Source organism: Dendrobates tinctorius, unplaced genomic scaffold (assembly GCF_039654945.1).
Source record: "Dendrobates tinctorius isolate UK_male_01 unplaced genomic scaffold, ASM3965494v1 ptg000003l, whole genome shotgun sequence".
NCBI lineage: Eukaryota > Metazoa > Chordata > Amphibia > Anura > Dendrobatidae > Dendrobates > Dendrobates tinctorius.
In genome coordinates, this window is record NW_027361671.1 from 35,292,310 (window position 1) to 35,315,029 (window position 22,720).

General features: G+C 46.2%; 1 protein-coding gene across 1 annotated transcript in view; it reads right to left on the reverse strand.

The window, feature by feature from the left end:
• SLCO4C1 (solute carrier organic anion transporter family member 4C1) overlaps positions 1-22,720 on the reverse strand; it is a 149,059-nt gene that overhangs the window by 14,892 nt on the left and 111,447 nt on the right. Inside the window, exons 8-9 of the mRNA XM_073545164.1 lie at positions 5,486-5,681; positions 2,092-2,248 (exon numbers count right to left, since the gene is read on the reverse strand). Of these exons, the coding sequence (XP_073401265.1) occupies positions 2,092-2,248; positions 5,486-5,681 (353 nt within the window). The remainder of the gene's footprint in view (positions 1-2,091; positions 2,249-5,485; positions 5,682-22,720) is intronic.

Here is a 22,720-nt window from a genome sequence, read left to right on the forward strand (position 1 = left end):
GTGCTGGTTTCTGAGTCGAGGCCGGAGTGTATGTATGCATTATACATACTCACGGCCAGTGGGCGCGGCCTGGCTTCCATACACCTTTCTCGGCCATGTCACTAAATGGGGGCATGGCCTTGCTTTATACAAGTATTTGGAACGAGGACATGCTCGCTGGCCTGAAGTATGCATAACGCATACATACTCTCTGGTCCCGACTCAGAAACCGGCGACCTGATGTCCAGTTTTGGGCACCACATTTTAAAAAAGACATCAACAAACTGGAGCAAGTTCAGAAAAGAGCAACCAGAATGGTGATCGGTCTGCAAACCCTGTCTTATGAGGAAAGGTTGCAGGATTTGGGAATGTTTAGTTTGCAAAAGAGAAGACTGAGAGGAGACTTAATAGCTGTCTACAAATATCTCAAGGGCTGTCACATTGTAGAAGGATCATCTTTATTCTCATTTGCACAAGGAAAGTCTAGAAGCAATGGGATGAAACGGAATGGGAGGAGACACAGATTAGATATTAGAAAATCTTTTTGACAGAGTGATCAATGAGTGGAACAAACTGCCACGAGAAGTGGTGAGTTCTCCTTCAATGGAAGTCTTCAAACAGAGGCTGGACAGACATCTGACTGGGATGATTTAGCAAATTCTGCTTTGAGCAGGGGGTTGGACCAGATGGCCCAGGAGGTCCCTTCCAACTCTACGATTCTATGAATCCCTGCAGCACAAAGTGCATGCAGTGGGGGATTCATAAGTTATCAGTTTGAACTGGACAACCCCTTTAAGTGGTGGGCGCCTCTAAATAGATTTTGCATGTCTTTCCTTTCATACCCTACATTAAGACTAGCATACAAAATGTCAGTCTTAAACAATTGGGGCCTAAATCTATTTGTATTACGGCGGCACTGTGATTCCCCAAGGGGTGTTGTCAACTTTGTAGAGCTGCATTCCTAAGGCCTCGCTCCCATTAGGGTATAAAAAATTGCTCCAATATTAATCCAGAAAAGTAGAATGAGTGTCATGCGAGTACAATGTGATTTTTCTCACATAGCGCCTGTATGACATTTGTATGCAATGCGTTTTTTTTTCTCTGCAGATATTATTATACAATTATTTACAGGACCATTTACAGTGTTCTACGCTACAGGATGGTAATGTGTCCATAAAAACTGAACGGCATACGGATGGTGTGGGTGCCATCAATTTTTTTTGCACCCATTGGCGAGTCTCTTCTGATATATGCGGCCACTTTTTTCCTCAGTCCGATTTCAGCTGAGGAAAAAACTGCAGATGAGCACTGACTCATTGAATAACATTGGTGTGAGCGCACTGCGATTTTTTTTTTTTTTTTTTTTTTTTTTTTTTTTTTTTCTCCCATTGCACTCGCCGAGTTTATACGCAAGTGGGAACGAGGCCTAAGGCTACTTTCACACATCAGTTTTTTGCCGTCAGGCAGGATCCGGCTTTTTTTAGAAAAAACGGATCTGGCATAAATTTTGGAGAACTGTAGAAACGGATCCGGTTTTTTGCTGGATCCATCTCTGTTCCTGGTGGCTGGCCAATTGGATCTGAGCATGCGCAGACTTAAAAAAACCGGATCCGGTGGCTGGATCCGTCTTTTTCTGGATCCGGCGCATTCCGGCGCCCATAGTCTTTCATTGTAGCAAAAAGCTGGAAGCGCCGGATCCGGCGCTTCCGGCTTTTTCGCCGGAGACAAAAAAACGTTACAATAGCCGTTTTTTCCAGACGCCGGAATGAGACAAGTTGCCGGATCCGGCAAAAAACGGATGAAACGCAATGCCATCCGGCACGATCCGGCGCTAATGCAAGTCAATGGGGAAAAACCGGATCCGGCATTGCATTTTGCTGGATCCGGTTTTACAAAAAAAAGCCGGATCGCGCCTGAAGGCAAAAAACTGATGTGTGAAAGAGGCCTAACATAGAATAAAATAAAGTATGATTAAAAAATAACTAAGGATATATGCACACTATTTTAACACTCTTTTCTATGAACAGTAAGATCAAAAACAAATAAATAGGGTAAAGATGATATATTAATGTGAGTGCATTAGAGAAAAAAAAACAGTTTCCTCAAACCTACCTTGGTAGCATCATCACTGGAAGCTTGGGAACTACATCCTGCATAACACGCTGAAAAGTACTGCACTCCATCAGCACCACAGACTGGGTCGTAAAATGAGCGAGCACATGAGCAGTTACTGTTACACGGGGCCCCCAATTCACCATTGCTTTCAGTTCTAATATAACATAAGGCCAAAAAAGGAAATATATTCAGTGAATATACAACACGCAATTCTATATATATATATATATATATATATATATATATATATATATATATATTAATACTTTACATTTCGTGAATTTCGTTATATCAATGTAATCACTTCAGTAAAAGCCAAATATGTATATGCCACCCTTTTATTGGTCTACGATGTGTGATGTTCCGTCTTTAAAGGATATTTGTCATCTTTGTTTGAGTAGCAATCAAAATTAAATTTATTTCCTTAGGAAGAATAAAATAAATAAGGTTATATGTTTGTTTTATCCCCTTTATGACATTGGGATTTTCCATTTTCATTTTTTGCTCCCTTTCTTACCAAAGTTATAACTTTTATATTTTTATGTCAATATAGCCAAGTGAGGGCTTGTTTTTGGTGGGACAAGTTGTACTTATGAACTACACCATTGATTTCACCATATATTGTACTAGAAAACTGGAAAACAAATTCCAAGTGCTGTGAAATTGTTAAAAAAAAATGTAGTTCCAAAATTGTTTTTTTATTTATTTTTTTTGCCATGTTTACTAGATGCTAAAACTGACCTGCCATTATGATTCTCCAAGTCATTCCAAGTTCATAGATACCAAACATGTATAGGTTCTTTTTTTTAACTAAAGTGGTGGAAAAAAAATCCAAATCCAAATGGCGCCATTTTTTGAGACCCATAGAGCCTCCATTTTTTCAGGATCTGGGGCAGGGTGAGGGTTTATTTTATGCATGCTGCCGATCTGAAGTTTTAATTGATATTATTTGGGGGTAAATATGATGTTTTGATTGCCTTTTATTAAGTTTTTTTGCAATGTTGTGACAACCAAAATAAGTAATACTGGCGTTTTTATTTTTTCTCATTACGCTGTTTATCGAATTAATTTAGTTTATACTTTGATGGATCAGACATTCTTGAACACAACGATACCAACCATGTCTTTTTGTTATTGTTTTAATTTTTAAATGGGGCAAAAGGGGGGTGATTTGAACATTCCATTTTTTTTCCATTTTCTAAATATTTTTTAAAACATTTTTTTTCTAATTTTTACTTGCTACAGCAGTTCCATTAGGAGACTTGAAGCAGTAACCATCTGATCACCTGTGCTAAAGCCCTGCTGTCTAGCAGAAATAATCAATCATCTCCTATGTACATGGGGTCAGCCTGTCAGTGCTCACACCACTCATCGCACACTGCATAAATTTGGTCTGCATGGCTGTTGTCCCAGAAGGAAGCCTTTTCTAAAGATAATGCACAACAAAGTCCGTAAACACTTTTCTGAAGACAAGCCGGATACAGACATAGATTACTGGAACTATGTTATGTGGTCTGATGATTCCAAAAAAAACCTATGTGGTTCAGATGGTGTCAAGCGTGTGTGGTGGCAACCAGATGAGGAGTACAAGGACAAGTGTGTCTTGCCCACAGTCAAGCATGGTGGTAGGAGTGCCATGATTTGGGACTGCATGACTGCTGCCGACTACAGTTCATTGAGGGAACCATGAGTGCCATCATGTAGTGTGACATACTGAAGCAGAGCATGATCCCGTCCCTGTGAAACCTTGGCCACAGGGCAGTATTCCAACATGATAATGACCCCAAACACACCTCCAAGATGACCAATGCCTTGCTAAAGAAACTGAGGGTAAGGCTGTGTGCCCACGTTGCGTTTTTTAAGCATTTCCGCAATGCTTTTAGGCAAGTGTTTCTGCTGCAGAAATGCTTAAGGAAAGCATCTAATGTAATAAAACGGAAAATACACATGTTGTGCTAATGGTGCATTTTTTTCCGCTGCGGAAACGCTTAGCGGAAAAAAACGCAGCATGTTCATTAATTGTGCGGAATCGCATGCGATTCTGCATACATACACTGTAATTGCAAAAACGCATAGGAAAACGCATGTCAAAATGCTTGACAATCGCGTCAAAAACGCATGTCAAAAAGCGCATGCGTTTCCCTGGTAAGGGCATGCGTTTCTGCTCAGGAAAAAAACGCTTGAAAAACGCTACGTGGGCATTTAGCCTAAAGGTTCTTCCTGGGCCAAGCATATCTCCAGACCTAATAACTATACAGCACCTGTGGGTAATCCTCAAACGGAAGGTGGAGGAGCATAAGGTGTCTATCATCCACCAGCTCTGTGATGTCATCATGGAGGAGTGGAAGAGGATCCCCATGGCAACCTGTGAAGCTCTAGTGAACTCCATGCCTAAGTTAGTTAAGGCAGTGCTTGAAAATAATGGTGGCCACACAAAGTATTGACATTTTGGGCGCACTTTGGCCATTTTCACTTAGGGGTGTACTCACTTTTGTAGCCAGCAGTTTAGACATTAATGACTATGTGTTGAGTTATTTAGAGGGCCCATGATATTTACACTGTTTTACAAGTTGTCCTCACTAATTTACATTGCATCAAAGTATCATATCTACAGTGTTGTCCCAAGAAAAGATATAATAAAACATTTACAAAAATGTGAGGTGTGTACTCTCTTTTGTGACATGACCGGCCACATGATCGTTATGTCATGATAAGTCCTGAAGTCCCACAGAGTGCAAGACCTGTGGTGACATCACGTTCACCTTACTAGTCATATGGTCGTGATGTCACCAAAGGTCCTGAAGCAGTCTCCACATCAGAAGTTAAACTGAAAAATGCTGTAGTCATTGTAGCTCCTGCTGTAGACGCTGGGGGAACCTAGGGACTGGAGGCCCTGGACAATTGCCCAGTTATACTCCCACCTCTCCCCTAATGCTGGCCTTGCCCATGACATAATAGTATCTATGTCGGGAAGGGTGCTAAAGAATGTCTATCAGCGCAAAATAACTGTTCATACCAAGCACAGACGCTTGGCACACCATAGACATAACTTAACAATTCAGTAGGCCTTCTCGCTTGATTTCTTTTATTTCCATATATCTGTGCTCTCCTCTGGCTCCTGTAAAGCCTAGGCTGTCTCAGGGAATATGGGCTGGAGATAGTTGAAAAATAAGTAGGTTGGAAGGTAAACTATACTGCTCGGCCACCCTAAAGGAGCACAGAGTGCCTGTGTTTGGTTTGAACAGTCTTGTTGCTCAGACAGGCTCACATGAAATGTGCAAAACTTTTCGTATGAAGACAACTGATTTAGCAGATTGCCATAATTTAAGCATGCTGACAAAATTCCAAGCAATATAAAAGACATTATTATAATACAAAAAGACAAACTCACCCATTGTAACCAACAGAGACACCGGCAAATGGGTCATTCCCACATTTAGCAAATATAAATACAGTTGTCAAGGCCACTGATATAATTGATAATATAATGCAGAACCGTATGATCATTTTACAGTCAAATTTGAATTTAGAGACAATTAAGCCACCTATAATTTGTCCAATTGCTGCAGCTGGAATCAATACTCCACCTGGAAATTATAGAAAAAGACAGCAACTATTATTTAGGGTAAGTTATCAGAATTCTTATGTCACTACTATACAAATTAATAAAAATCTAATTATAATACCAGTTTGGTTATTATTGATACACATAGTATTCAAGGGCTTATCCAATTTTATGCTCGTGTCAAACGTGTATTTCCAGCTATAGCTGCCCTGTGCACTGAATACAACCCCATGTAAGGCACTTTTACAGTTTTCATTTATAATCATAATTTTCTTATTTTTATACAATTGGAATAATAATAGTTGCATTGTGATACATGTAAATTCCCCCAGTGCCTCACCATATCCTGATCTTCAGCAGTGTAGAGTGCATTCTTCAAGACTGATGATTTACTGGGAAATACAGGGCACAATATGCTGTACTATAATCTAGAATCTGTATACATAGTAACCATACCGCAATTGAAGCAAAAAGCAACGAGTAGAAGATAAATGTACCACTAGGGGTCAATCTTATGATAGTAAAAGTGGTAACATAAAACTTACATTTTAATATAAAGCATTAAAAATCTATAACCCAAAATTCCTACTAGAATAAAGTGCAGAACAGTGCAATGCCACATAGACAAAGACATAACATATAAGAATCGTTTACCCGCACTAGCCATGAAAACAGACCGTTGGCCCCGGCAGTGTTTGATGATCAGCAAATTATATTACTAAACGACCCAAGAACATTCAATCCTCCATAACACAAAACTGGCTAATAATGCCAACAGGATATTGACATATGTGTAAACCTACTGGTCAAGCCCCATAAAACATTATAAACAAGCATCACATAGTAAATGAGGATTCAGAACTCTCTCACTCAGTCAGAGGTATGGGACTGCCGGAGTTAATCAATGTGGTAGTGGCTGGGGATGGTGATGAATAAGGGCACGCTACTCCCAACGCATTTCCTCTTAAAGGGAACCTGTCACCAGTTTTGCCCGATATGAGTTACGGCCACTGCCTTTCAGGGCTTATCTGCAGCATTGTATAATGCTGTAGATAAACCCCACGATCCGACCTGCATGAGACGAAAAATAACTTTTATTATACTCACCTGCTGGGCGGTCGTGTCCGATGGGTGTTGCAGGTCCTGGCCATCTTCTTGCGATGCCGCCCTCCTGTTGCTGCACAGGCTTCTTGGCATTGCGCTCCTGAGCAGACATACTTGTCTGCCCTGTGGAGGACAGAGCAAAGTACCAAAAATGCGCAGGCGCTGGGAAAAGTCAGAGAGGCCCAGTGCCTGCGCACTGCAGGAATTTGCTCTGCCCTCCACAGAGCAGATAAGTATATCTGCACAGGAGCGTGATGTTGGGGAGCCGCTGTGAAGCAAGCAGGAGGGCAGCATTGCAAGAAGTTGGGAGGCGCCGAACCAGGACCTGTGACACCCATCAGACCGGACCGCCCCGCAAGTAAGTATAATAAAAGTTATTTTTCTTCTCTTACAGGTTGGATCGGGGGGCTTATCTACAACATTATAGAATGCTGTATATCAGCCCTGAAAGGCAGTGGCTGTAACTCGTATTGGCCAAACCTGGCAACAGGTTCCCTTTAATAAGATTCTTCAGGGGAGTCAGAACCGATAGAGTGGGAATTATCCCACCATCATGGCACCTAGAGTCCGCTGATATGGTAGCAGAAAGCCCATAAAGTGGTGCAGCATCACACTGTCTGCACATAACAGTGCTATTGCTTAAATGCAAAAAGCCGGCAACGCTATCGGAAGCTACAGAACAGGCTTCCAATCAATGAAGCGCAGCTTCTGGCCAGTGACACGCATGTGTCGCTGCTGGGTAAGGCTGGTTTCACACTAGCGTTTTATCGCGCAGCGCATCGTGCGCTATCGGTCACACGCGCAATTGTCCCCTAGCTTTAAAATGGCGGGCGCAGTGTCTAGCAATTGTACGCGTGCCTCAGTGCTTTCGTGCACTGCGCATTTTCCTGGTGTGCCACCAGATGCGCCTGGATGCTACATGTTGCATTTTTTGTTCCGCCCAACATTGTTAAAAAATCGCAAGCACGCATGTGCGCACGCTATATGCAAAAAAATAGCATTAAAGTCTATGGGGTCGCTGACGTGCACTGTGAAGTGTGCACGTCAGTGCTTTGTGAGCGCTCGCGATTTCAGAGTAAACAATGTCTAGACATTTGTTTAATCCACCCCCTAAACAAGCAACATTGTTTTGGAGGAGGGTACATAAAAGAAGGTGTCTGTAGTGCCAGACCACTTACTCTACAGACAGTCTGCAAGAGATAAGAAGCCCTGAGAGAATACACCCACCCAGCAAGAGAAAAGACCCAACTTTAGATTACAGCTTCAGCAGCTAAAATGTGAGTATTCTAAAATCTACAGTCATATGTTAAAGTTTGGGCACCCCTATTAATGTTAAACTTTTTTCTTTATAACAATTTTGGTTTTTGCAACAGCTATTTCAGTTTCATATATCTAATAACTCATGGACTCATTTATATTTCTGGATTCAAATGAGGTTTATTGTACTAACAGAAAAAGTGCAATCTGAATTTAAACAAAATTTGACCGGTGCAAACGTATGGGCACTCTTATCATTTTCTTGATTTGAACACTCCTAACTACTTTTTACTCACTTCCTGAAGCACTAAATTGGTTTTGAAACCTCATTGAGCTTTGAACTTCATAGCCAGGTGTATCAAATCATGAGAAAAGGTATTTAAGGTGGCTACTTGCAAGTAGTTCTCCTATGAAGAGTGGCATTATGGGCTCCTCAAATGATCTGAAAACAAAGATTATTCAACATAGCTTTTCAGGGAAAGGATACAAAAAGTTGTCTCAGATTTAACCTGTCAGTTTCCACTGTGAGGAACATAGTAAGGAAATGGAAGAACACAGGTACAGTTCTTGTTAAGCCCAGAAGTGGCAGGCCAAGAAAAATATCAGAAAGGCAGAGAAGAAGAATGGTGAGAACAGTCAAGGACAATCCACAGACCACCTCCAAAGACCTGCAGCATCATCTTGCTGCAGATGGTGTCACTGTGCATCGGTCAACAATGCAGCGCACTTTGCACAAGGAGAAGCTGTATGGGAGAGTGATGCGAAAGAAGCCGTTTCTACAAGAACGCCACAAACAGAGTCGCCTGAGGTATGCAAAAGCACATTTGGACAAGCCAGTTACATTTTGGAAGAAGGTCCTGTGGACTGATGAAACAAAGATTGAGTTGTTTGGTCATACAAAAAGGCGTTATGCATGGAGGCTAAAAAACACAGCATTCCAAGAAAAACACTTGCTACCCACAGTAAAATTTGGTGGAGGTTCCATCATGCTTTGGGGCTGTGTGGCCAATGCCGGCACCGGGAATCTTGTTAAAGTTGAGGGTCGCATGGATTTAACTCAGTATCTGCAGATTCTTAACAATAATGTGCAAGAATCAGTGACGAAGTTGAAGTTACACAGGGGATGGATATCCAAAATGGCGTCGGCATAATCTCGCGAGATTTCGCCGACGCCATCTTTTTGGATCCCGAGTCGTCCACGCCAGCGACATGTTCTTGCGGCGACGCCATCTTGAATCTCGCGGGATTTCACGAAATCCAAGATGGCGTCGCCGCAAGAACATGTCGGCGGCCTGGAGAACGTCTGGATCCAGGATCGCGGCGGCGGAGGAAGATGTCGGGGCAGCGACGATGACGGTGTGAGTATGAGAAACGGAGTGAGAAAAAGGAACGTATGTGGAGTGAAAGAGTGAGTGGAGGTGAAAGGTGAGAGGAGTGTGTGTTGAGGCGGTGTGGTGTGTTGAGGGTTAACATGTGCGTGTGTGTGGTGACGTCACCGGTTACAACTGGACGGAAGTTGTTACAACCGGAAGCTGCTTAGGGCATTTATTATAGATGATGAGGAAGAAGCCGTCTGTTGTTGGCGGTGATGGCATGTAGAGGCTTCTTCAGCCAATGTAATAGATTTAGAGTTAGGGGATTCGTGTGTGAGACGACAGCGTTTATAAGCCTTAATCTTGTCAAGTCGATGCTGTTTTTCCTCAGGAGTCTCATTAGCACGGCGTTGTTTTTGTCGTAGTGCTAAAGCTGCTTTCCTTTCACTGGCATTGGCATACTGTGCATCGGTATTGAATGGTGGTATTGATAGGGCAGAAACAGATTGCTGATTAGTTATGTCAGTGAACGGCATATGGGATGAAGTGTAGCAGTAAATTGTTCCACATGCTGATGTGGAAGCATCCTGTTGTGAGTCTAATAATAATGATGAGGAAGAGGCCGTCTGTTGTCGGCGGTGACGGCATGCAGAGGCTTCTTCAGCCAATCTTATGGATTTAGAGTTAGGGGATTCGTGTGTGAGGCGACGGCGTTTATAAGCCTTAATCTTCTCAAGGCGATGGTGTTTTTCCTCAGGAGTCTCATTAGCACGGCGTTGTTTTTGTCGTAGTGCTAAAGCTGCTTTCCTTTCACTGGCATTGGCATACTTTTTGTTATGACTCATGTTGGCACAGGTAAAGGAGTCTATTTGGCAGTTATCTGGCAGTGAAGAAGGCGTCCTGGTGTATTGTAGAGTAAACAGATACTAATTGACCCTGTAATTGCCCAGCAGTAGTTATGAAGTGGTAGTGGCAAATTGGCCCTGTAGTTAGACACCGGCAGAGGAGCAAGGCAGCAGTAGTTATGGCGGTAGAGGCAAATTGGCCCTTCAATTAGACACCGGCAGAGGAGCAAGGCAGCAGTAGTTATGGCGGTAGAGGCAAATTGGCCCTGTAATTAGACACCGGCAGAGGAGCAAGGCAGCAGTAGTTATGGCGGTAGAGGCAAATTGGCCCTGTAAATAGACACCAGCAGAGGAGCAATGCAGCAGTAGTTATGGCGGTAGAGGCAAATTGATCCTGTAATTAGACACCAGCAGAGGAGCAAGGCAGCAGTAGTTATGGCGGTATTGGCAAATTGATCCTGTAATTAGACACTGGCAGAGGAGCAATGCAGCAGTAGTTATGGCGGTAGAGGCAAATTGATCCTGTAATTAGACACTGGCAGAGGAGCAATGCAGCAGTAGTTATGGCGGTATTGGCAAATTGATCCTGTAATTAGACACTGGCAGAGGAGCAATGCAGCAGTAGTTATGGCGGTAGAGGCAAATTGATCCTGTAATTAGACACCGGCAGAGGAGCAAGGCAGCAGTAGTTATGGCGGTAGAGGCAAATTGATCCTGTAATTAGACACTGGCAGAGGAGCAATGCAGCAGTAGTTATGGCGGTAGAGGCAAATTAGCCCTGTAATTAGACACCGGCAGAGGAGCAAGGCAGCAGTAGTTATGGCGGTAGAGGCAAATTGATCCTGTAATTAGACACCGGCAGAGGAGCAATGCAGCAGTAGTTATGGCGGTAGAGGCAAATTAGCCCTGTAATTAGACACCGGCAGAGGAGCAAGGCAGCAGTAGTTATGGCGGTAGAGGCAAATTGGCCCTGTAATTAGACACCGGCAGAGGAGCAAGGCAGCAGTAGTTATGGCGGTAGAGGCAAATTAGCCCTGTAATTAGACACCGGCAGAGGAGCAAGGCAGCAGTAGTTATGGCGGTATAGGCAAATTAGCCCTGTAATTAGACACCGGCAGAGGAACAATGCAGCAGTAGTTATGGTGGTATAGGCAAATTGGCCCTGTAATTAGACACCGGCAGAGGAGCAAGGCAGCAGTAGTTATGGCGGTATAGGCAAATTAGCCCTGTAATTAGACACCGGCAGAGGAGCAAGGCAGCAGTAGTTATGGCGGTAGAGGCAAATTAGCCCTGTAATTAGACACCGGCAAGGTAGCAATAGTTATGGCAGTATAGGCAAATTGGCCCTGTAATTAGACACCGGCAGTAAACAGGCATAGGACCAAGGCAGCAGTAGTTATGGTGGTACAGGCAATGCCAAGCGTCCGCACAGCAAGTCGGCGTGAGGTAAATGACGCAATTTCACGAATGCAAGATGGCGTCGGTGAAATCTCGCGAGATTTCGCCGACGTCGTTAAGGCTGTGTGCACACGCTGCGGATTAGGTGCGGATTCTGTAAAATCCGCAGGTGAAACCGCAGGTCAAAAGACCTGCGGTTTTACCTGCGGATTGCTCTGCGGTTTTGCCCTGCGGTTTTTCATCTCCTCAATAGAGGAGATGGCAAACCGCAGGAGAATCCGCAGAAAGAATTGACATGTCAATTCTTTCTGCGGATTGAAAACCGCAGATAATCCGCGCGGAAAATTCCGCACCGTCTGCACTGCGGTTTTTGATTCCCATAGGGAATCATGGTACTGTACACCGCAGCAAAATCCGCAGCGTGTGCACACAGCCTCACACCTCTTGCCATGTTAACCCTCAACACACCACACCGCCTCAACACACACTCCTCTCACCTTTCACCTCCACTCATGTCCACTCACTCTTTCACTCCACATACGTTCCTTTCTCTCACTCCGTTTCTCATACTCACACCGTCATCGTCGCTGCCCCGACATCTTCCTCCGCCGCCGCGATCCTGGATCCAGACGTTCTCCAGGCCGCCGACATCTTCTTGCGGGACGCCATCTTGGATTTCGTGAAGTCCCGCGATATTCAAGATGGCGTCGCCGCAACAACATGTCGCTGGCATGGGCGACATCGGGATCCAAAATGGCGTCGGCGTAATCTCGCGAGATTTCGCCGACGCCATCTTTTTGGATCCCAATGTCGGCGGCCTGGAGAACGTCTGGATCCTGGATCGCGGCGGCGGAGGAAGATGTCGGGGCAGCGACGATGACGGTGTGAGTATGAGAAACGGAGTGAGAGAAAGGAACGTATGTGGAGTGAAAGAGTGAGTGGACATGAGTGGAGGTGAAAGGTGAGAGGAGTGTGTGTTGAGGCGGTGTGGTGTGTTGAGGGTTAACGTGCGTGTGTGTGTGCTGACATCACCGGTTACAACTGGACGGAAGTTGTTACAACCGGAAGCTGGTTAGGGCATTTATTATTATAGATCAGGAAACATCAGTGTCCTCAAGAACAATAGTGAATGCATTGTGTATTGTAATGCTGTATTGATCATGCTTTCACTCTTGCTGCTGATGATACTGGTGTGTTTCTTGCAAGATATATTCTTGCAGTAAACACATCAGTGTCCTCAGGATCAACAGTGACTGCATTGTGTATTGTAATGCTGTATTGATCCTGGTTTAACTCTTGCTGCTGATGATACTGGTGTGTTTCTTGCAAGGTATATTCTTGCAGTAAACACAACAGTGTCCTCAGGATCAACAGTGACGGCATTGTGCATTGTAATGCTTTATTGATCATGCTTTCACTCTTGCTGCTGATGATACTGGTGTGTTTTGTGCAAGATATATTCTTGTAGGAAACACACCAGTGACCTCAGGATCAACAGTGATTGCATTGTGTATTGAATTCTTTAGTGATGCTGCATTGAATGTTTGCCAAGTTCACTCAGGTGTGTGTGATGATGCAGATGTTGCCATCAGTGCATTGTATAAAGTTTTTTCTTTGTTTTTTCAACAATGAACAAAGTCCGCACACGTTGGCGCTCGATGAAGAACCGCTTCAACACTGATGTTCGTGCTGAGGGACAGGTTCGCAGTGGTTCAGCAGCAAGGACCAGAACAAAGTACCGCTATCATCGCGAGTTGGCATTCCTAAGACCGGTCCTTAACACCAGAGGCTAAGTATTACATATATTTTTTTTTTTTAATAACCTGTGCTTTTCTATTCCACAGCTGATGCTTCTTGTAAATGCATGATAGTAATGTTTTACTTTTCTTTCCACAGCACCTGGAGCAGCACCCTGCAACCTGTCCCTGGAGTGGTCCTTCATCGATCGACCTCAGACCCGTCCCAGCCTTCCGACAGCCAGGAAGCAACTTGCAGGTCAGCAACACGGACAGCTGTTGACCAGGAAACTGGTCAATCAGGTGTTCTCCTGTCCCAGGTCTCTGCCACTGGTTATGCGGGCACTACCCGCCAGTGGCAGAGGGCCTCGGACAGGCCTGTCTTGCCCGAGTTCATGCACTTGAGCGAGGCCTTTCATGCCAGCCTCAAGTCGCTGTCAGACAGAGTGGAAAGCGGTTTTTCACTCATGGAACGAGGTTTTACCCACATGGAACACTGCTTCCACTCTGTCGACCAGCGCCTTGACCGGCTGGAGGCCGACCTCAACAGACCAGCGCACCATTTCTTTAGTAAAATTGAACGAGGCATGGCGGAACACCTTAGTCCTGAGCAACAGCTGAATGTGTTACAGGCCTGCAACACTGCTTACTTACGGGCTATGCAGCAGAATCAGTACGTGCAGCAGTCAATTGTGTCATTCCCAGCTGTGCCACCACTGACTCGCTTCACCACAGTACCGACTTCTGCTGCACACCACTTCACGGCCACCTGCATTCCTAGCCAAGCCGGACACCAATACACCACACGAATGCCGAGTGCTGTTGGACACTCCACCCCCGCCACCACCATGGCAAGTGCTCCTCCTGTCTGGAGCACCACTACCGCCACCATTCTACCACCTTGGCGCACCGCCACCGCACAACCAGCTTGGGCCACAACCACCTATTCTCCTGGTCGGAGCACCGACACAACATCTCCATCTAGGAGGACCGCCACCACTCAGCATCAGTATGGGAGCACCGCCACCACTCCTCATCATTCTGGGAGCACCGCCACCACTCCTCATCATTCCAGGAGCACCGCCACCACTCCTCATCATAGGAGCACCGCCACCACTCCACATCATAGGAGCACCGCCAACACTTCACCTCCTAGGAGCACCGCCACCACTCCTCATCATAGGAGCACCGCCACCACTTCCCCTCCTAGGAGCACTGCCACCACTCCTCATCATAGGAGCACCGCCACCATTCCTCATTATAGGAGCACCGCCACCACTTCGCCTCCTAGGAGCACCGCCACCACTTCAACCACAAGAAGCACCGACAACCCTTCTCCTTCTAGGAGCACCGACATCACATATTCTCCTTCAAGGAGTACCGCCACCACCGAGCAGCAGAGAAGTGACCCACATTCCCTCTTTTTCTCATCACGGACATGGTCCACAATCTCCAGGCGGTCAAGCAATTTAAGGCGATCACACGGTGGTAGTCAGTACAGGCAGGTGACTCCTGCCCCAATGAAGCACAAGAAACAAAAGACTTTGTCACTCCCCTTTCTCCTTCTAATGTTTCTCAACCTGCCTCCATTTCCTTCCCTGAGCTCCCTTCCGCCACTACTAGAGTTGAGCGACTTTTGGTTTTTTAGGGTCGCGTTTCGTTTCGTGAAACCCGACTTTTCCAAAAGTCGGGTCGAGCAAGATCGTCCGATTATAGGGAAAAGTCGGGGTCGTCCCGAAACACGAAACCCAATGTAAGTCAATGGGGAATAAAAGTCGGCAGTGAGAGGAGGACAGGAAACGCACCAACAGTGCCCATTTGAATGCCAAAAGCATCAATTCTTCTTACTTAAGCTTGTCAACCTTAATTAACTTCATAATACAAGTTACGCACTGAAAAATGGGGGTTATTTGGCTACAGACTGTGGGGGGGGAGGGCTGGCTCCAGGTTTTCATGTGCCCTGGGCGAAAGAGCGCCCCTTTAACACATACCACAACTCATCATGCTCCGATACGGCAGAGAAATAGCGGTATAGTACAATGAAAAATACCTCACTTTTTACATCTCATGACGAGGCTCATCTATTTCTCCATACAGAATCACTGGTCCCATATAATGTTTGAAACAGTATATGATGAGCTCCACATAATGCTACAGTATATGTTGGTCCCCATGGATGAAGCTCTACTGTCTTATGGGCCCAAATAATGCTCCAAACATAATGGGCCCCATTTCTAATGCTCTAGTGTATAATGGGCCCTGTAAATGCTGCTCCAGTGTCTGATGTCCACCTTTGGAATGTTCCAGTGTATGGTGGGCCCCATCTATGATTCTCAGACGGTGTTAGGCCCAGTATGGATTGCACGTGATTGCACAAAGGTGAGAAAGGGTACCGTATCCCCAGATAACATGTATGGATAGCGTACACATTCAAAATATATGTCTCAGGAGGCAGGCTCAGACGGTGTTAGGCCCAGTATGGATTGCACGTGATTGCACAAAGGTTAGAAAGGGTACCATATCCCCAGATAACATGTATGGATAGCGTACACATTCAAAATATATGTCTCAGGAGGCAGGCTCAGACGGTGTTAGGCCCAGTATGGATTGCACGTGATTGCACAAAGGTTAGAAAGGGTACCGTATCCCCAGATAACATGTATGGATAGCGTACACATTCAAAATATATGTCTCAGGAGGCAGGCTCAGACGGTGTTAGGCCCAGTATGGATTGCACGTGATTGCACAAAGGTTAGAAAGGGTACCGTATCCCCGGATAACATGTATGGATAGCGTACACATTCAAAATATATGTCTCAGGAGGCAGGCTCAGACGGTGTTAGGCCCAGTATGGATTGCACGTGATTGCACAAAGGTTAGAAAGGGTACCGTATCCCCAGATAACATGTATGGATAGCGTACACATTCAAAATATATGTCTCAGGAGGCAGGCTCAGACGGTGTTAGGCCCAGTATGGATTGCACGTGATTGCACAAAGGTTAGAAAGGGTACCGTATCCCCGGATAACATGTATGGATAGCGTACACATTCAAAATATATGTCTCAGGAGGCAGGCTCAGACTGTGTTAGGCCCAGTATGGATTGCACGTGATTGCACAAAGGTTAGAAAGGGTACCGTATCCCCGGATAACATGTATGGATAGCGTACACATTCAAAATATATGTCTCAGGAGGCAGGCTCAGACGGTGTTAGGCCCAGTATGGATTGCACGTGATTGCACAAAGGTTAGAAAGGGTACCGTATCCCCGGATAACATGTATGGATAGCGTACACATTCAAAATATATGTCTCAGGAGGCAGGCTCAGACGGTGTTAGGCCCAGTATGGATTGCACGTGATTGCACAAAGGTTAGAAAGGGTACCGTATCCCCAGATAACATATATGGATAGCGTACACATTCAAAATATATGTCTCAGGAGGCAGGCTCAGACGGTGTTAGGCCCAGTATGGATTGCACGTGATTGCACAAAGGTTAGAAAGGGTACCGTATCCCCGGATAACATGTATGGATAGCGTACACATTCAAAATATATGTCTCAGGAGGCAGGCTCAGACGGTGTCAGGCACAGTATGGATTTTACGGCCCAGATTACACAGCGGAGGAGCAGGGAGAGGTAAAGATTGTAAATGCTGGGGCCCTGCCCAAGCAAGGGGGGCCCACTCGTGGGCGTCGGTACTGGCACTGGGCCCCTCATAGTACAGCGGTGTGTCTGACGGCGGGTGTGCACCACCACCGTCAGAGACACTTGATTGCACTATGAGGGACCCTGTGCCAGTGCCCGTGCCCAAGAGTCGGCCTACCCACCTGTCCAGGGCAACGGCACTCGCACGGTGTCGTGCGCTAGGTGGTGACCCCGGCCATGGGGGGGGAGGCAGCACAGTTAGGGAGTTTTAGAAAGTGGCATATGTTGATGTTGGACATTCAGCTGATGCAAAAGGCGAAATAGGTGAAGTACCAGGAAGAGGTGGACCAAAGCAAGCCATTTTTCTGTCACCCTATGTGTCATCAGGGGAAGGTGGGACAAAATCCTTGGAAACCCATGCGTGGTTCATTTTAATGAAGGTTAGATCATCCACATTTTGGGTTGACAGACGGGTCCTTTTTTCTGTCAGGATTGATCCAGCTGCACTGAAGACTCTTTCCGATAGCACACTTGCAGCTGGGCAAGCGAGCTCCTGTAAGGCATATTGGGCCAATTCAGGCCAGGTGTCCAGTTTAGTGGCCCAATAGTCAAAGGGGAATGACCTGTGTGGGAGAACATCGATATGGGAGGAAAAGTAGTTTGTAACCATAGTTGACAACTGCTGTCTCCTGTCACTTTCCATCGATGCAGTATTACCAGTTGTGTGAGCGGTATTTGAAAAATCAGTCCACAACATTGTCATGAAACCCCTGTCTCCATCGCCACTTCTGCTGTGTGCACCACGAACACCTCTGCCAAGCTGCCCCCGGCCCGTACGGCTCGTGTGAGAACCATCACCGCTGCTGTGTGCTGGGAATGCCTCAAGCAACCGATTTACCAGAGTTGCTTGTTTATTAGCCAATATTAGGTCAAGGTTCTCCTGTGGCATGATGTTTTGTAATTTTCCTTTATAGCGTGGATCCAGGATGCTGGCCAACCAGTAGTCGTCATCGTTCATCATTTTGGCAATGCGGGGGTCCCTTTTTAGGATCCGCAAGGCATAATCTGACATGTGGGCCAATGTTCCCGGTGTCAATGATGCACTGCGAGTGCTGGGTGGAGGAGCACTTTCTGGCAAATCCACATCCCTCCAGTCACGCACAAACCCTGTACCAGACCTTGCCACGCCAACATTTTCACTTGCCCCACGAGATGCATCCTCCTCCCCTAAGTAATCATCCCCATCATCATCCTCCTCTTCTTCCTCCACCTCATCCAGGAGAGGTCCCTGAGCAGACAATGGCTGAATGTCATCAAGGATTCCCTCCTCCTCTTCCTCCTCATCAACATTGGCTGCAGACGCCTGCTCCTTAAGGTGCGTCAAAGTTTGCATGAGCAGACGCATAAGTGGGATGCTCATGCTTAGGATGGCGTCGTCTGCGCTTACCAGCCGTGTGCATTCCTCAAAACACTGAAGGACTTTACAAAGGTCTTTCAGCTTCGACCACTGCACACCTGTCAACTCCATGTATGCTCTCAAAGTGCCTGGCCGTGTATCCTCCCACAAATGCATTATGGCCTGCCTCTGCTCGCACAGCCGCTCCACCATGTGCAGGGTGGAGTTCCACCTTGTTGCAATGTCGATAATGAGGCGGTGGTTGGGAAGGTGGAGCAATCGCTGCAGCTTCTGCATACGAACGGAGTGTACAGGCAACCGGCGGATGTGCGCGCACAGTCTTCGCACCTTCTGGAGCAGGGCTGTTAACTCTGGATAATTTTTGAGGAAGCACTGCACCACCAGGTTCAAGGTGTGAGCCAAGCAAGGTATGTGGCTGAGTTTTGAAAGGGCTATGGCTGCCACAAAATTACGGCCGTTATAACTAACTACCTTGCCTGCCTCAAGATGTACACTGCCCAGCCATGACTCAGTTTGTCGCTTCAAGTACTCGGCCAGCACCTCGGCGGTGTGGCTGTCGCCCAAACACATCATCTGCAACACAGCCTGCTGACACTTTCCACTAGCTGCTCGATAGGGGGACACATCGTGTGCAACAGTGGCAGCTGCAGATGGAGTGCTCGTACGACTGCGCTCTGTGGACGAGCTTTCGCTTCTGGAGGAGGAGGAGGGTCGAACGCCTACAGCCAACTGTTTCCTATACCGTGGGCTAGGCAGCACTGTCCCACCACCGCTGTCCCCTGTGTACCCTGCATCCACCACATCAACCCAGTGCGCAGTGATGGACACGTAACGGCCCTGGCCATGCCGACTGGACCATGCATCAGTTGTGAGGTGCACCTTTCCGCTCACTGACTGCTTGAGTGCATGGACAATGCGGTCTTTCACATGATGGTGGAGGGCTGGGATGGCTTTGCGAGACAAGAAGTGGCGACTGGGTAGGTCATAGCGTGGTACTGCATAGGCCATGAGTTCGCGGAAAGCTGTGCTTTCCACCAACCGAAAGGGCATCATCTCAAACGAGATTAGTTTGGCAATGTGGGCGTTCAAACCCAGTGTATGCGGATGAGAGACTGAGTACTTTCTTGACCTACTCATAGTGTCTGGGAGGGTGAGCTGGACTTGAGAGCTGCATATGGTGGAAGTAGCGGTGGACAGGGCGGACTGAGAGAGGGTTGATGATGGTGATGGAGTTGGTGTTCTTTCTGATGGCCTAGAATCAGTCTTTCGTTGATATAACAGTGGGATTCCCTGACTGCTGTGGTCTTGCAACGACACCTCAACATTTGCTGCTGTGCTAACCGGTGGGCTTACAGTGGGGGAAACAATGTAGCGTTGCTGACTACCTTCGTTGTGATCAGTTGCACATGTGGCACTTGAGGTTTGGTGTTGTGTCCACGCTTGCAAGTGCATGCTGGTTAAATGTCTAAGCATGCAACTGGTATTCAAATTTTTCAGATTTTTCCCTCGGCTAAAGGTCTTTGCGCACTTCTTACAGATAACCTTGGCCTGATCATGAGGATTTTGTTCAAAAAAGTGCCACACTGTACTCTTCCTACTTTGGCAGACATTTTGCGGCCTAGCACGCTGTGATCTTTTGACCCTCTGGACAAGCTGTCCAGCAACTCTTTTGATGTTTGGAACCTGTCTTTGGAGTGCTCCGGGCCTGCCAGATAACAGCTGTTGCGATGTCGATGTCTGCTGTGGATGCTCCTCATCTGAGCTATTGGAAGCAGCACCCTCTTCCCCCAATGGATGCCAATCTGGGTCAACAACTGGGTCATCCATCACCTCCTCTTCTATGTCATGTGCACCTTCCTCTGTGTCACCGTGTATGGTGGTATAGTGTGCGGGAAGGGGCACCTGAGTCTCATCAGGGTCAGAATCTGGCTCTGTACACTGCGAGGACAATGTAGTGCTCTGAGTGAATGTACCAGCAGAATCATCCATCAGCGGCTGTGCATCAGTGCACTCCATGTCAGATTCATCTTGGCCTGGGTAATTCACCATGTCACTTGATAATCCAGGCATGGTATGTGAAAACAGCTCCATGGAGTAATCAGTAGTATGGCCTGCGTCATTCTTCAATCTTGGTTGGGGTGAAGGACACAAGGAAAGGTGTGGTTCATGAACATGAGCCTCCAATGACGACTCAGTGCTTTTACTTTTTACAACTGAAGAAGAGGAGGCGATAGAGCTGGAGGCTGAGTCAGCAATGTAAGACAAAACTTTTTCCTGATGCTCTGGCTTTAAAAGCGGTTTGCCAACTCCTAGAAAACTAAGCTTTCGAGGCCTTATGTAGCCAGACGATGACGCAGGGTCAGCACCTCCTGCATTCGGTCCTATTTTGCTCTTGCCACTACCATCAGATCCACCACCAACACCATCATTACCAGCTGCCAACCCCCGCCCAATTCCACGGCCTCTTCCACCAGCCTTCCTCATTTTTGGTAGAAATGTAGACAAAATCCAACAAACTATATAGTAATGTAAAACAAGGTGTCTATAGGACAGGGGAGATTTTGAATTTCTGCAGACACTTGTGGACACTGGACACTTTTGGATTGTGTGAGGCCCACTGATATCTGAGCGCTATGTGACAGGCTCGATGGCACAGCTGTGACCAAAGTGACTAGAGGATAAGGGAGATTTTGAATCTCTGCACACACTTTTGGACACTGGACACTTTTGGATTGTGTGAGGCCCACTGATATCTGAGCGCTATGTGACAGGCTCGATGGCACAGCTGTGACCAAAGTGACTAGCGGATAAGGGAGATTTTGAATCTCTGCACACACTTTTGGACACTTTTGGATTGTGTGAGGCCCACTGATATCTGAGCGCTATGTGACAGGCTCGATGGCACAGCTGTGAACAAAGTGACTAGAGGATAAGGGAGATTTTGAATCTCTGCACACACTTTTGGACACTGGACACTTTTGGATTGTGTGAGGCCCACTGATATCTGAGCGCTATGTGACAGGCTCGATGGCACAGCTGTGACCAAAGTGACTAGAGGATAAGGGAGATTGGATTGCTTTTAAAAAAGCAGTTTGCGGAGCAGTGGGTAAACAGCAATGCAGGAATGTCAGGAAGCCTTAGAAGGCAGCCCAACAACCAACACCACTGATACACCACTATATAGCCTCCCCTTGCACTGCACACACAGTGACTGGTGTGTTGTGCAGGCCAAATCGCTAGCAGCAGAAGCAGTTTTTTTGTCTTCTTCCCTGCCTAACGCTCTCCCTACAGAATCAGCAGCAACCTCTCCCTATACTAAGATCGGCAGAAGTAAGATGGCGGTCGGCGTGCACGCCCTTTTATACCCCCTGTGACGCCCACCAAAGCAAGCCAATCACTTGCATGCCCTTCTGAAAGATGGTGGTGACCCGTGCCTATGTCATCACGTTGCCCACAGTGTCCGTGGATCCTGATTGGCTGAAAAAGAGCGCAAAACAAACTTTTGAAACGCGACTTTGGCGCGTAAGTCGCCGACCTCGTGGCCGACCTCATCCTAGGGTCAGGTTTCGTTTCATGAAACCCGACTTTGCCAAAAGTCGGTGACTTTTGAATTTTTTCGACCCGTTTCGCTCAACTCTAGCCACTACTTTAGTCGCCCCTTCACCTAGAACCCCTTCCTCAACTTCCAGCTGTTCCTCATCTCTCCACACCCCCAAAGTATCCCATTCTTCCCCCAAACGTCCTTCAAAATAAAATTTATTTATTTTTTTTTTACAAAATAAATGTGCAATTCTGCTTTCACAAAATGCTGTTTCATTAATGTGTCTTTCGCCGCCTACACCCACTGTGCCTTACACGCACTGCACCGTACACATCGCGTTTTTGCCACCATATAGCTCCATTACTGACACATGTTTCTTGTGTCAGTCTTGGAGATATGTGTAGCCAAAAACACAAATCTATATGACTTGTATTTTCCCCACCAGTCTCTTCAGTCAGCTAATATTACACAGACTGAATAGAGGATGGTGTTGAGTGCAAGGCATATCTATTGTTACCTTGCCAGGTATCATAAAAAGTTAATTGACTATGGTGTGGTTTTTTTACCATCATCATTAAACTTTTTGTGATACAAGGCAAGGTGATTCTAAATATACCTTGTAATTAACCACATCCTCTATTCAGTGTGTGTTGATAAACTGAGGAGATGATGGGGAAAATACATGCCATATGTACAATACCCTGTCCTTGTATCATAACTATCACACCTGGGCAGGTGAATACACATGAGTTTTAACCTGCAGCATCACTTCAGTCTGCATATATTTCTATCAGACTGTAGCG